Source organism: Chiroxiphia lanceolata, chromosome 2, assembly GCF_009829145.1.
Source record: "Chiroxiphia lanceolata isolate bChiLan1 chromosome 2, bChiLan1.pri, whole genome shotgun sequence".
In the NCBI taxonomy this organism is placed as follows: domain Eukaryota; kingdom Metazoa; phylum Chordata; class Aves; order Passeriformes; family Pipridae; genus Chiroxiphia; species Chiroxiphia lanceolata.
The window spans coordinates 51,647,281-51,661,161 of record NC_045638.1 but is presented as its reverse complement, the minus strand read 5'-3'; the positions used below and the strand labels follow the sequence as shown (position 1 = coordinate 51,661,161).

The window sequence follows — 13,881 nt, the reverse complement described above, 5'->3', positions numbered from 1 at the left end:
TCTGTAACAGTTACCTGCAATAAGCATTTCATCACTGTCTGCTACAGACTGGTAATGAACTGCTAGCTGGTTTTAAGTGCATCTGTGACTGAAAAGCAATTGGGAAGCAGATCATAACACAACATACTGACAGAAGCTAGTCCTTAAACAATCACGTAGATTCCATAACCAATCGCATTACTTTCAAGAACATGTAGTGATCTTACTGGTCATAACCTAAGCCCCAAACCCTTACTTTGAGGTGTAATTACATGGATGTTGAAGGGAAAGCCTGGGCTCTGCAGGTCAGTAGACAAAGACTACAGAAATGAGAGTCCTGGTGACAGTACATAGAAATTCTGCCTCAGAAGCATTACTGAGATGAACATAGAACATGAGTAGTTCAAATAAACCACCTGAGCTGCTGGCTCTGTCACACCACAAAGAGTTTGTCTGGAGCTACGCAACTGAACAAACCCAACTTCTGATCCTGATACTGAGAGGTCATCCCTGGCCTAATCCAGTATCACAGGATGAAACCAGGACACCAGTGAGGCTGCCATCTCCCTCAAACTCAGTTCGTAAAAGTCTCCCTTCTCAAGTCTATGATGCACATTCAAACAGCATAAACATAATTTGTGAATGGTAGAGACATTTGTCCCTGGTATAGGACAGTAGCCCAAATGACATTGAAAATGCAGAGAATCCAAAGCACTAGGAGGTAAAACGACACAGGGACTTTAAAGTGTTAAAACAGGAACACGCCCTTTTCAACTCATTTACAGAGAAATAACGACTCTCTTTTCCTCCCTCCCTCTCCACCCCTAAAAAATTCATTTCCAAAAAACCTCAAAACCCAACAAAAAATAAAAACAAAAAATGCTTGAGTGTCCTGGAATCAAATAATCCCACTGGGAAAGAGATATTCATGCGATTGGTACACTATTGAAAAAGAGTTACACCAGTCATTCGATCACAAAAACAGCAGCCAAAAAAAGTTTGTTGTAAAAGGAAAAAAACCTCTGTAATGATTAGGTAAAAAAAAATTTAAAAATTAAAATCAAAACCAACCATCCAGCCAAACCCCTTTTCCCCCCCAAAATCACCACACCCAACAAATTGAGAAATTTGAAAAAAAAAAGTTGCATTACTAAAGATTTGGTTAAGGTGGCAGTTCTTACTGATAAGAAAAGAAGACAAAACTAATTACTTGACATTCTGATACAGTAAACACTACAAGGCACAAAAAATATTAAAGCTTCTGTAGTACATGTTACCTGAAGAGGAATGTATCATTAAAAAATTATCTAAATGGAGTAAGAGTAATACTAAGACTCAGAAACTGTTCAATACATACATGAACACCTGAAACAGCCTTTAAGTTCAAATTTGCTGGGAATTTTTAGGAAGCACTTTAGAATCAGAATTCCAAAACAAATGCATTCTCTTTTTTGCAAATTGAACTTTTCCGTGGACATAAATTGTATGCTTGATGCATAAAATGCATTTGCAACAACAAACTTTCTGCTGTTTACACTTCAGAATTCTCTTGGCTAATATGAAAAGACAAAATTAATTGCTCAAGTCTGATGTTTCAAAGAATACCTCTCAGTTTTCCTCTTTAAAAAGGAGCTGACATCCCACCATGAAAAGCACTGCTACTTGCCACCCACAATGGTCACCCCAAATGTCCCCAGTATGTAGAAAACTACTTCCCGAGAGTCTCAAAACACAATGGACATTGTTCTTTTTATTACTGCAATAGAATAAACTTTCTTACCAAATACTCTGGCTACAAATCCTAATGGAAACTGAGATGCGAACAGTGTAAGAAACCATGGTGCAGCATAAAGACTGGGACTGATTTCATTTTCTTCAAGATGATTATACAGGTCTCTGTGATAATCATGTAGAAGCCTTGAAAGCTGATACATCTGAATCTACAGTGCATGAGGGGATTGGGGGGGAGGGAAATAAAGAAAGAAAAGTTCAGCTTTACTCAGCTTTCCAAATCATTCACATTTAATTTGAGGGAAATTACCTCCAGTACACATAGCACTGTAAAATGAAGCTTAATTGTTGCCTGGGGCTTTGAGTGATATCTACTCACAGATAAACAACCCGGCTCTAATGAATTAAAACTAACACAGCATCCAATAACAAAGAACAGTTTGAACCTAATTATTAATGAAGTATCATTTCAGATTCACAGGCTTAATGTAACAAAAGAATGTATTGCTCTAACTTTATCAACAAACCAAAACTTTCAGTCTTTCAGCAATGAAAGTAAAGGCACCTCTTCCAAGATGTCAAAACTCTCCATTACAGAGTTGAACTATTTATGAGTAAATTTACATATTGCAGCTTTCGGACTTTGAATTTTTGCCATATTTTTGCTGCATTTAAAACTCCTATGCTACTTAGGACATCACTTTAGACAGCTTTTGTACCCACAGAATACATATGTACAGAGGTGTATACATGTTTCTCAGACATTCCAATGGTCCTGAGGAATTTAAGATATTGATGCAAAAAGTGTTGCTATACAACCCATAAAAGGTTGCAAGGCAAAACGATTAAAAGATGCTTTTCACTGCTAAAAATACCACCCTGTGGCAAACTATTTCCTTGCAATTTTTATAGTTTATATGACATGGTAAGTCACAGTATAGAGCAATGCTTCTTTCAGAAAGCAGAAGATGAGAAGCAGACATTGATTAGTTGTCAGGTCCAATTTTGTTGTCAACAGTGCCTTTGCTTAAGGTGAATCCATTCCTTAATAAGAAAATGACTCATCCAGCTACTTTCCTACTTCTAGAGTTCATGTTCTTCTCTACCAAAAGCTGATTGCACTAACTACCTGGTTAGTCAGCAGTGTCCACAGGCAGAGAGATCACTTTTCATTTAGGCAAATCAGCTAAATTTGTGCATGCATTTGAGTCCTTGCTTTAATTGCCAAAGATACCAATTAAGTACAGTTTGTACAGTATCAATATAAAACACATTTACATGTGAAGTTAGAATTGGTTCGCTATGAACTAAGGATCTAGATTACTACTTTTTCCAGACAACAATTAAAAATTTTAAGTCAAATAAGTTTTCATTATCCTAAAGAACCATACAACATTTTTCTTCTACAGGACTGAAGCTAATTCTGCCTATAAGCTTACTTGTGTTTCCATACTGGAAATGCAAATGTTCTACTCCTGTTAGAAAACAACCCAAATTTAGTAAGATGCTCTAAGTCTTGTCTAGTTTGTCTTGAGCAGACAAAACACTACTTTTGTGTATTACAGAAGACTGGCCTAGAAGCAAACTGTGGGGAAAGTAAGGTCATTTAATTTAAAGGGCAAACAGTACTACAAGTGGTAAACTTTCTCAAATTTAAAAGTGTTCTTACTAAAAGCTTCTGGCAATGAAAGAGTCATACTCATTTAAACCAAAATGTGAAATCCTGGACATATGAATGCTCTCAAATCATCAGATGTTACTGGAAGTCTACAAATGCAGTATAACACACAAACACAAAGAGAGCATCATCTAGGGGAAAACCCACAAACATGTATTTATCACACTTTGATCCCCACAGGTTTAAAACACATTTGTAGGGTGGAATGGAACATGGAGGAGGTAAAATGATGGTACTTATGGTTGTTCACCCTTAATTCATCAACAAAAAACTTGCTATAGCATACTTACATCCACAGAAAAACACTCCTCTATAGTTTTCAGAATAAGCACACACAATTTCTTTAACTACAATCTATTCCATTGCTCTGGACATTTGTCAAATAAGCACCTGAAGTGACTGGTCATGAAAAGTGGATTCAAACTCTCCTTTAAGTTCCTACTTAATTTTAAGCGTTTGCTAAGCAGGTAACAAAAAAAAACCAGGAGACTTTTGTATCTGCCTCTTAGTTTTCTCCACTGTGGACTACAAGCTTTAACTCAGCAGTGGTATACCCCTTTATAATATTAGGGGTTTATAGCATATAAGTTATTCTAGTTAGTGGATAGTCGCATGTCAAAGTGAAAGATTTCTCAAATCTTAAACCTGGAGTTTATATAGATCTGAAAGATTTTCTGCCTCCTTCCTAAACAGTCTTGAGTAGCTAGCTGTTAAATAATATTGCAGAGCATGCACCGTTGCTTAGGAAAATTAAATGATTAAAAATTCTTCTGTTTTCTCTCTGTATTGAGGGGTGGTGGACTAGAGAACAATGAGAGAAAAAGATGAAACTATGAGTCAAGGCAGAGCTGCCCAAAGTACAAATGCCTGTGGAGTACACTGACTGGCCACTGTGTGTCACTATTGACTTGACTTGGGGCTACAAGAGAAAAATCTACATCCAAGTGCTCATGGATTGATAAATAAAAAAAAAAAAAAAATCTAATTAATTTCTAAACTCCATCCATACAGATGCAAGCATATTGGGTTTGGGATTTTTTTGGCGTAAGGATGAGAGAGAAGTAAGGAAAATGAAAGGAAGAGCAAATTAGCAGAGAAAGCAGAATTTCCAAACAGGAGATGATGAGGATGTGTGACAGTAAAAGTCTGCAAGTCCTGAACTTCTCTGTTTTCAAACTGAGAGGCAGAGAGGGGGGTCGACAATAGAATACCCATGCATTTCACAACATCCCAAACAGCATAAGAACTTCATAAGGCCCTGAAGAACATAAGCAACCCCTTAGAGCTCAAAAGTAATTTAAAACTCTAGTTTGCTCTGGAAGGACTGACTTACCTGTAGTGACATCATGTCTGGCCTGTACTGTTTACGGAATCCAAGGTCATACATGAGGAATTTCAGCATTTCAAAGGCCTGTTCTTCACTCATATGTAGAAGCAGCACTCCAGCTACAAAGCTTATACCTTGACAATAACCCACTTCTTTGTCCAGCAAAGAGTATGCTTTCAGGAGATTAAAGAGTGATAGCTGTCCTGCTCCCAGGTGGGCAGAAAAGTAAGGATGTGTAGGGAATGTGCGTCCTGATGCAAAAAGAGAAGAGTTGTTCATATTCAATTCTTTTGAAAAAAAACCCCCGATCCAATTCATCTGACAAACAGCACTTCTCCTCCCACAGATCATTTCTCTTTGTTTTTCATATGCAGGTTCCCTTTAGTCAGGCCAGTCTGTATTTTGTCACTGATTTTAAACTTTATCCATTGAGCTCATTTACTACTCTCCTCTGCATAGAACTTGCAGAAGTGACTGAGTTCTCTTTTCAAACAGATGTAGAAGAGCATAAATACAAATGGCATAAACTCAGAAATCATCTGTTTAGAGGATGGCATACACAGAATGTATCCTGTGTTGGTGCTCATATAGCATCTATCTCCAGCAACATCTTCTGTTAAGACTGGTGCGTTTTCACTCAAAGACCCACAGAACAAGTCAGAAAAAACAGACATACCTAGATCTACAAGGATGGCGTGCTGTTGAGCAGTCAGTTGTTTCAGAAGTTCTTTGTAAGAGATGTCAGGAGGTTGTTGCTTGTTTGGAAGCCTGTGTCTGACTCGATGTTGCACAGCCAAAAACTGCCATATCTCTCCCCGACGACTTTTTGGTACACCTGCAGGTAAGGCAAAAAGCAAGAGGCCTAAGCAAGGGGATATTTTTAGTGCTACAACACAAGAATTTGCTTTGTCATAATCTTGGCTGAACCACTCTGGTAGCAATTTAAACTTCCCTTCTGTACCACAGCCAGATTATACTGAATTATTTTTCAGCATCTGTAACACAGATATAAGACTCTATGGAAGAGGAAAAAGCAGCATAGTCAGACCCAACATCTGCATTATACTAACAAGGCCCTTAGGATACCCTCTTGGCCTATGGCTAGTCCACAGGAAGATCTACTTCAAGCCAAAATCCCCAGCCTTTCACTCCAGAAAATGGAATACTAAATAACCATATTCCAAATCTACAAGATGTGGTTGTTCTGACTCTCCAAAGCTTGGCTGTGATTCCCCTAGGTTTTGGGCACAGTCCACAGGAGACATTATGGTCCAGCCTTCTGGGTAAGTAAGTAAAATTAGAGCATCTGAAACTCAAGAGTCCATTGGATCCACTGATCAGAAACCAGAAGGTTACACTGTTAGCACAGAGGCTCCAAGTTCAATCTTGAATGTAGCAATATGTGGGAACAAGAAGCTACTTCCAGGAGTATGACTATACATGCTTCTACCTTGCTGACATTGTAAGCTGCAAACACAGTGGAACTAATTTTCTGTTTGGCAGCAGAAAGTGCACCTGTGAAGGTAATTTTTTGCTACTGTAAAACGTGTATTGATGGCAGATTTCTTCTGGTATCAAAAAGGAACAACAAAATACAATCTTCAGACTTCATAGCTAAAAGCCCTCCTACATAAATACCTTCTTTTAAAGTGGAATGAATATCTTCCATGTCACATCGGATTTTGGCTCTGCAGTTTAGTAACTTCTTATCCCAAACATTTATGGCATCTTTCTGACATGTACCAACTTCATCATAGTCCAGTTTTACTTTTCTTGATTGAAGCTCATCTCTGCTTGCTAGAGCACAGAGCACAAAAGAAGAGCACATGGAAAACCAGAATATCAGAAAATTACAAGACACAACAAATACACAAACCCCATTCAATTTAGATATAGCTCTTTGATAATCTGACTAGGGATAAATGCTCCTTCTACAATTCATTAGTTTATAGCTCAGATGGGGCCAGCGTTTTGTCATAAGATCCTGCAGGTAACAGTTTAACTTCTGTTATTGGGTCATGAACATGAGTAATTCATGGAGCAAACAAAACCCACTTTTTTAGGCTTGGGGCAGGAAGAAAAACCCACTCAACACAACGTTATAACACCTGCTGCTTCTTTCAACAGCAAAACCACCTTTGATCATTTTACTCTTATTTATATTAAACATTACAATTGTTTTAGTATGGAAAGTCCCAAACATATGAACGTATTAGAGGTTTAGGCAAGCAAGCTAGGCAAATCTTCTGAATGAAGTCAGTCACACTGGTTCCAGTTCTTATGTGTCCCTTAAGAGAGTGATAAGAGCTCTTGGCAGCACTAACTGGCATCATCAGGTTGACTAGAGTAAACAGAATGAACCAATGTAAACCATATTCAGAAAGGTACATTTGTGCTGAAGCATAGAACTCCTGTTGCTATAAACATAAAAGGTTTGCTGCATAGGACTACCTGTGGTGCAAAAAATTTATTCCAGAGGACTCACTATTTCTGAGTGGCATTGGTATTTCATGGAGGAAGAGCTTTCATTTCCATTACTGAGGAATTAAGTGTGGGTATTTTACATGTGCAGGAAAGTACTCCAATTCCTCTTACTACTAGTGTAAAAAACTGCAGTCTAGACTTGAATGTGTCTTAATTTAGAGAGGTGTATTTAATCATCATTGGACTGAATTGTACATTCCACAACATGACCTCAGAAAGCTGCAGTCCAGTTTATCCCAAATTTGCCTTGATCTGTGTGCAGTACTTGCCCCTTGCAGGAGCCTCCTTCCTCTTACAAACGTACACCCTTTCCCCATCATCACCTCTAGGTAAAAGCAAACTCTTGCTCAACCTGCAAAACAAGACAATCTGTTCCTTTGCCTACTGATCTCACTTGAAATAGAGTCAATATTGGATGAATCCATAGAATCATTGCCTAGCCCTCTTCAAAAATGACAAATTATTTCCAGAAGCTTTATGTTACACCTCTGAGAACTTACCTGTTCAAGAATACAGGAGGCCTTGTAGAAGCAAGCATTATAAAAGGTGTGGTACACTGCCATAAAAATGGGAATGTGATCTTACCACAGGATTTTGCAGTTCAGTTGGGGTGATTTTAAATGCAAGTCTATTGTTGTACCATTTCACTCAAGAATGCTCACTCTTGTAAGCAGTATGCAATAGATTAAAGACAGCAATAACATATTTCAGTGTGACAATTAACTCCGAGATTAACTATGCAGTTAACACTAGTGAAAGTCAGCAAGCTTGACTGTTGATCATACTTGTTCTACCTACTATTCCACCCTTGGTTGCTTTCAACCATCCTTGTTAACATTCTTCCTAATCATTGCTAGGTGGCCTAGCATTTTTTGCAGCTCTTATATTTCTAGGTGATCTACAGGAAGAAGTAGCTTCTAGATTCTTAGGGAAAAAGAAAAGCAAGTTTGTGCAATTGACAGAACTTACCTTCTGTAAAACAAAAGAGCTAATAGTATTCGAGTCTCCTCGACAGCAAAAGGAATAGGAAAAGAGGTTCTATTAATATTTTGTAAATTAAAGGTAACAAAAGATTAACAGAAAACCACTAGAAACAATTCCATAGCAATTTTGGTCTTACGCCAGTCGTATAGAGGTAATAAATTCCCAGCTAGGAACCTGGTTTCAAGTAAAGAAATTTCTGCATTTCTGTTACTACATCTCCCTTTCCTGAGATCTGCATTTCATTATATGCTAGGATGCCAAGAACTACCCAAACCAACACTTGTTTGGAATGTATCAGTTCTGTGCATGTCTTGTCCATAAAATGGCCCATGTTCTAACAGCTCACAGGAAGGAAACCTACAGCTAGGAGGTCAGACAGTTTACTTTTCACCCTTTGAAAATAAGATGTTGAATTTTAGCTGGCCAGAGCACCAGTTTCACCAGCAGTATTTACGAACCTGAATACAAGAATGAGACAAGCTCCTTGGAGCACAAATCAAGAATGGGGGCTGGCAAATGAGCACCAGTTTGGAGGTTCTACTGCCAACACTCATGTTTTCACCACAAACGATCAGGTAGGAAGAACTTGCTTTCTACACATCCATTACAGAATGAAAATAAGTTGTCACTGAGCCTTAAGGAACTGGATTGATTCAACAGTTTTCAGTATCCCCGTACAGGGCAAGTATGGCCCTGAGTTTGTCCCTCAGCAGCTCAAATTAACAGAGGGAATAACATGAAATCAGTAACTACAGTAGATGTTCAGCTTCCTCACCCCACAACAGACTGTTTGTTAAAACGGTTTATGAAATGAAGATTTTGGCTGAAGTTAAAACAGACTTCTCTCTAATGTTCCCTCTGAACCTAGGAGTTTCCACAGAAGTGTGTGTCAACAGGGAGAAAAACTGTATGGAGAAACTGCACAGAGAAATACCAGGATGCACTCTTGTTGGGACACGGAAAGACTTTTGTCTTAGTTTTTTTTCCTCTCCTTGCCTTCTCAGTAAGCAAGACTAAACAAGGAAAAAGAGTTAACTGAACTTAAAAAGATAATTATGTTTTGTCAGAAGAATCATATTACCATACAATAACATTATACAGCTGTGAGGAACTGAAAAAAGTTATTAAAAACTTATTACTGGCTTGAAACAACTCGGGGGGGGGGAAGAGGACTGACTGGGTTCTGCCCAGGGGGAATGGTGCTTTGCTCCCCCATAACCTGCCTCTTTGAGAGCCACTGGTGCAGCTGTCAGTCACTGGCACATCAGGAGCACTGCCCCATCCCCACCACCATCCTGTCCCTTTAGTCCAGCCCAGAATGGCTATTAGACATTGGCACACCTGAAACCCTAAACCACCCCGCCTGAAGCCCCTAACCCAGCCCCACATGGCTGACAGAGCTCCCATGTGCCTCTCTCTCTCTCTCACTTCTTCCTCTTCTCCTAATTCCTTTCCTTGATATTTGGGTAATTTAGCCCTAGAGAGGTTGGAATTTGCTAAGTCAAGCTTTGTGAAATGCCACATGTTGACTGAATGCTTGTTTTAAACTTTTGCCAAGTTAGCTTATTTTCCAAAGTTTATGTGTTATTTTCACCCCCTGAGAAGTGTCATAGTGTTTCTCTTGTGGGCGGTCTTGAGGTCTAAAAGAACTGAAGGCCCCTTTTAATAACTACCTCGTGTGGGTTTTGGGAGCCTTGTACCTTTTTTAACGTAAAACCCCTCCAATGAGCTCATGAACCAAGAGTGGGATGTTACAACAGCATATAGAAAAAGATGAGGGCAGCAATTCCAGAGAGGACACTTGAAATTTTCAGCTTGCACTGAAAGCTTGTTACGTCTATTATACTGAAGAATTTCTATATGCTAGGACAGACATTGCACCTTATCTTTTATTTGTGTGAGTCTTGATCAGTCATAATAAAATATCTTAACTGTTGCTCAGGTAGCTGACGATCAGAATGGTTAATTTCAGATCCCTCGCTAACAGCACTCAATTTCCAGTCTACAAGTGCTCATGTTCCAAAAAACAGAACTTTCTGACATGCCTCAAGAGCCAGTTGCTCAAAAATCATATTTGGATTCAAGTATTAATAAATTACCACTGTGATATGGTTAATGAAGGACAAAAAGCCTGGAGAGAAATACCATGAGCTGCAAAGGACTGAAACGAGATAGAGAGGGTAAGGTTTACTATACCTAAGTGTTCACAGAGCACCTGTTCTCACTCCACATTAGAACTCCTACACTTAGACAGATAGAACACAGACTGTAGCAACTCTTGCCTAAAATGCATTAAAAAAGGAAAAGTTATTACGTTCTTCTGTAACTAAGGTGACTCAAAGTCAGGCAGATAGAGAACCTGGTAGAGTGTGAGATAGGACTAAGCAAACGCATTTTTTTTCTAGCACTGTTAACCAAAAAGTTACAGAACCACATCTCTGTGGTGCCCAGCACCAGAACAGTTTTCATTTTAAGGCAGCAGAATCTGCAACAGCATTTAGGGGTATTTTCTAAATAGTTTACCTTCCAGCTTCTGGTTTTCTTTTTCCATCCGAAGTAACAGAATTTGTTGATGGATGGCTTTTCTCCACAGGCTTTGTAGTTCTTCTGAGTTTTTCCTCTCTCCAGTTTTATCTGGACCATCCTCATTTTGCAATACTAGAACAAGAGCGTCCTCCTCCAGGGGTGGAGCAAGAGGGGATAAGGGTAACAATTCACTTCCGTCATGACCATCTGCAAAGAATCATAAAGCCATTACAGGCAAATTAGATTGTTTGACATATCATGAAAAACTGTGTCACAACAGAACAAAAATAGCTGTCTTCCACATTCAGCAGAGATGTGCTTATTCCAAAGACAGAGAAAATGAAGTTCAACAGTAGAGAATTATTTTTAAATACAGTGTTTTGTTTACATTAAAATTATATTTAAATTAAATGCAGCTAAATAAGAGGTCACCCAGTATTTCAACTCTTTCCCCTGCTAGCTCTTTACAGAGTTACAATGAGGCATTTATCCATGAAGTCTCCTTTACAGCTGAGCTTGTTTACTGCTGTGATTTACCACAGGCTCTATATTAAAAGCAACTTTTTTCATCTCCTAAGCTGCACTACAGGCAGTGATGTAGCACTTTATGGTCACTAAATACAGAGTCTGTAGCTTACCTATGGTTTTGAATTCTGCCAAATGGGACTTCATCAATATAGCACTATTTTAGATATGTCAGAGGTTTCTACCTTAAATGACTTAAAGCTGTAAGAATTATTAACACACTCAACAGGTGCTATGTGCACTACAAGGACAAGGCAGAAAATTTACCATTTTCTGCAAACACTCCTATTATGTACACAGGCTAGGGTAAAAATTTCCTAACTCTTAAAGAGGGTATCTTTGTCAGCATGAGGCTACCACTGTGGCTATGGGAGGTTGCAATTCATTTTATTTTGATGACAGAATCCTCTGTTCAAAGCAACAAAGACCTAAGTAGTCTAAAGCCAATTGAGCACAGCTGATCTCTAGCAAGGTTCTAGCATTAATATTGTATCAAGCTGACTCCCTTCTCCCTTTTGTATTTGCACATGTTGCGGTTCACTATAGTATTAAATAACAACTGCTTGTTTATTTTCTTTAAAAGCACACACAGACCTGGATGCTGCATCTTGGAAGGAGATTTATTCATAGGTGAAGCTACCTGCAGGAATATTCTCCGCCGCCAGGAGATGCGGCGAGGTGTGAGCGTGGCCCCCACAGCATTTAGAGACTCACTGCTGCAGAAAGTTGATGTTCTTTTCTTTCCCTCCCCATCACTGAAGGAAAGAAAAAACATATGGGGTGTTTAAAGTCAGTCATCTTTGGAGGGGAAAAAAAAAATAAATCTTTATTAAGTCTGTCTAATGTACAACCAAACCTGCAGGAGCCTTTGCTGGGAAGCTTAAGAAGGGCAAAGCGTGCTGTGTGTGAGCTTCACCTTGAATACAGAAGTGCCCAATTGTTTTCTTGTAACACACTGCTGTGAAGTTGGCACTATATACCACCAGGAAGCATTCACACAGGGCTCAGCTGGAAGCTCAGAATAAAAGCTAAACTTTTGGAGCAGCTAAGAGAGAAACACGGTAATACTTAGCCTCTAAAATAGACAGCAATGGGTTTTATTTTGCCATACATTAGTCTTATGGGAACAAACTGACGTAACACTAGATGTTGCTCTAGTGGAGCACAACACTCCATTTAGTGCCATTTTGAATGTCATGACGAGCTCACAGGTGAATATTTTATTGGAGGTAACGTTCTGTCTTCTCATATAGTCTCTTTCTTATGCTTCAAGAAGTGGATGTTTCACTTGCATAAATTACGCCAAAAGTCTTCATGTTTCATCAACATCTCCAGCTGAGGGAACAGAGCCTCTGCAAACAGAGGGCACACTCAGCTCCTACACAATGACCTGAAAGGGGCTGATCTCCCCAGTTACCATGTAAAAATATATTTACACAGTAATTTTAACAGTAGCTTATGTTGCTGGAAGAAGCAAGGAGAGGATACAGGAAACCTCTGCTGGGAGGTTATTCTAAGAGGACACACCAAGCATACCTTTCTACTGACTTCTGCCAGAAGAAAAGACCTTCAGCTTTCATAAGTACTTGAGCCACTTTCAAAAATATTTCAACGTTTTGTATTTCTGGTAGTAAAGTAGGTGCACAAATCTCATATAGCAATGGGTACGCTGATTATCTGCCACAAATCCTTCCATGTAATGTCAACAGCATGAGACACAACTACAGGCTTTTAGGAAGAGAGCATCAAACCCGGGGAGTTATGTCCACAGCTTCACTTTCATCACAGGGAAAACTGCTATATCAACACAGTAGCTACACTTAAACCTCCATCCTGCGACGAATTTCCATACTACAGTGCAAGAATCCTAAAAAGATAGATGAAAGGAAAGCCCAGCATGTTCACTATGTTTTTAGTGGTAAGGCAGTTGCAGGTGATTGCAGTTTGTCAGCTGCAGTCTGTCCCCCACATCTTGCTTGCACAAAAGGAGATATCTGCAAGGGAGGACTGTGAAGTTTCAGCTACACCATCTCAATCAGCACTTCATATCTCATACTCTGTGCTAAATGAATGTGCTGAATTCACCAAGTTAGAACCAGCCTTTTCAGTGACCAAAGCTGTCATCATGTTAATGATCTACAATAGCTCCCTGATATTTGTAAGTCTCAGCGAGCAAAGTGGACTCACCATCGTACCAAGGTATCAGACCTTGCTTCCATATCCTGGCAGAGAAATAATCGTCTTCAAATTCAACTACCTAGCAGTAGGCACCACCCTTGCCCTCCTCTAAGAACAGCACTACAGGCTGGAAGCCCTGAATATCAGACAGTCTGCATTATTCTCTACTCCTGATTTAGTTTCCATTATGTCTCAGTTCCCTATGCATCATACTATTAGTAGGTGGTCTCGGTAGATCCCCATGTTGCATTAACCAAGACAGCAACTGTGACAATCTTCTTTCTTTAGTGATGGCCTAACCACTGCTCGTGGTAGCTAAACATAGACTACAACACTAATTCTGAATCTACAGGTATTGTTTTCCAAAGGTATTTCAGTCCAACAACTCTTGGAAATGAGATATTGAGTTTGGATATATAATCATTCTAATGGATATATAATCTGTTCTGTAAATATCTGTAATGGAACT

At 39.1% G+C, this 13,881-nt stretch overlaps 1 protein-coding gene across 6 annotated transcripts in view; it reads right to left on the bottom strand.

Moving 5' to 3' along the window:
- The window catches only part of TBC1D4 (TBC1 domain family member 4), a 100,939-nt gene that overhangs the window by 8,882 nt on the left and 78,176 nt on the right, over window positions 1-13,881 (bottom strand). For 4 of the 6 annotated variants that reach the window (XM_032677608.1, XM_032677625.1, XM_032677638.1 and 1 more), the window contains 7 exons: window positions 11,829-11,989; window positions 10,707-10,916; window positions 8,169-8,171; window positions 6,354-6,512; window positions 5,392-5,550; window positions 4,722-4,966; window positions 1,760-1,919 (listed from right to left, as the gene is read on the bottom strand). In XM_032677608.1, coding sequence (XP_032533499.1) covers window positions 1,760-1,919; window positions 4,722-4,966; window positions 5,392-5,550; window positions 6,354-6,512; window positions 8,169-8,171; window positions 10,707-10,916; window positions 11,829-11,989 — 1,097 coding nt within the window. The remainder of the gene's footprint in view (window positions 1-1,759; window positions 1,920-4,721; window positions 4,967-5,391; window positions 5,551-6,353; window positions 6,513-8,168; window positions 8,172-10,706; window positions 10,917-11,828; window positions 11,990-13,881) is intronic. The other 2 variants (XM_032677618.1, XM_032677631.1) reach the window with 1 other exon arrangement.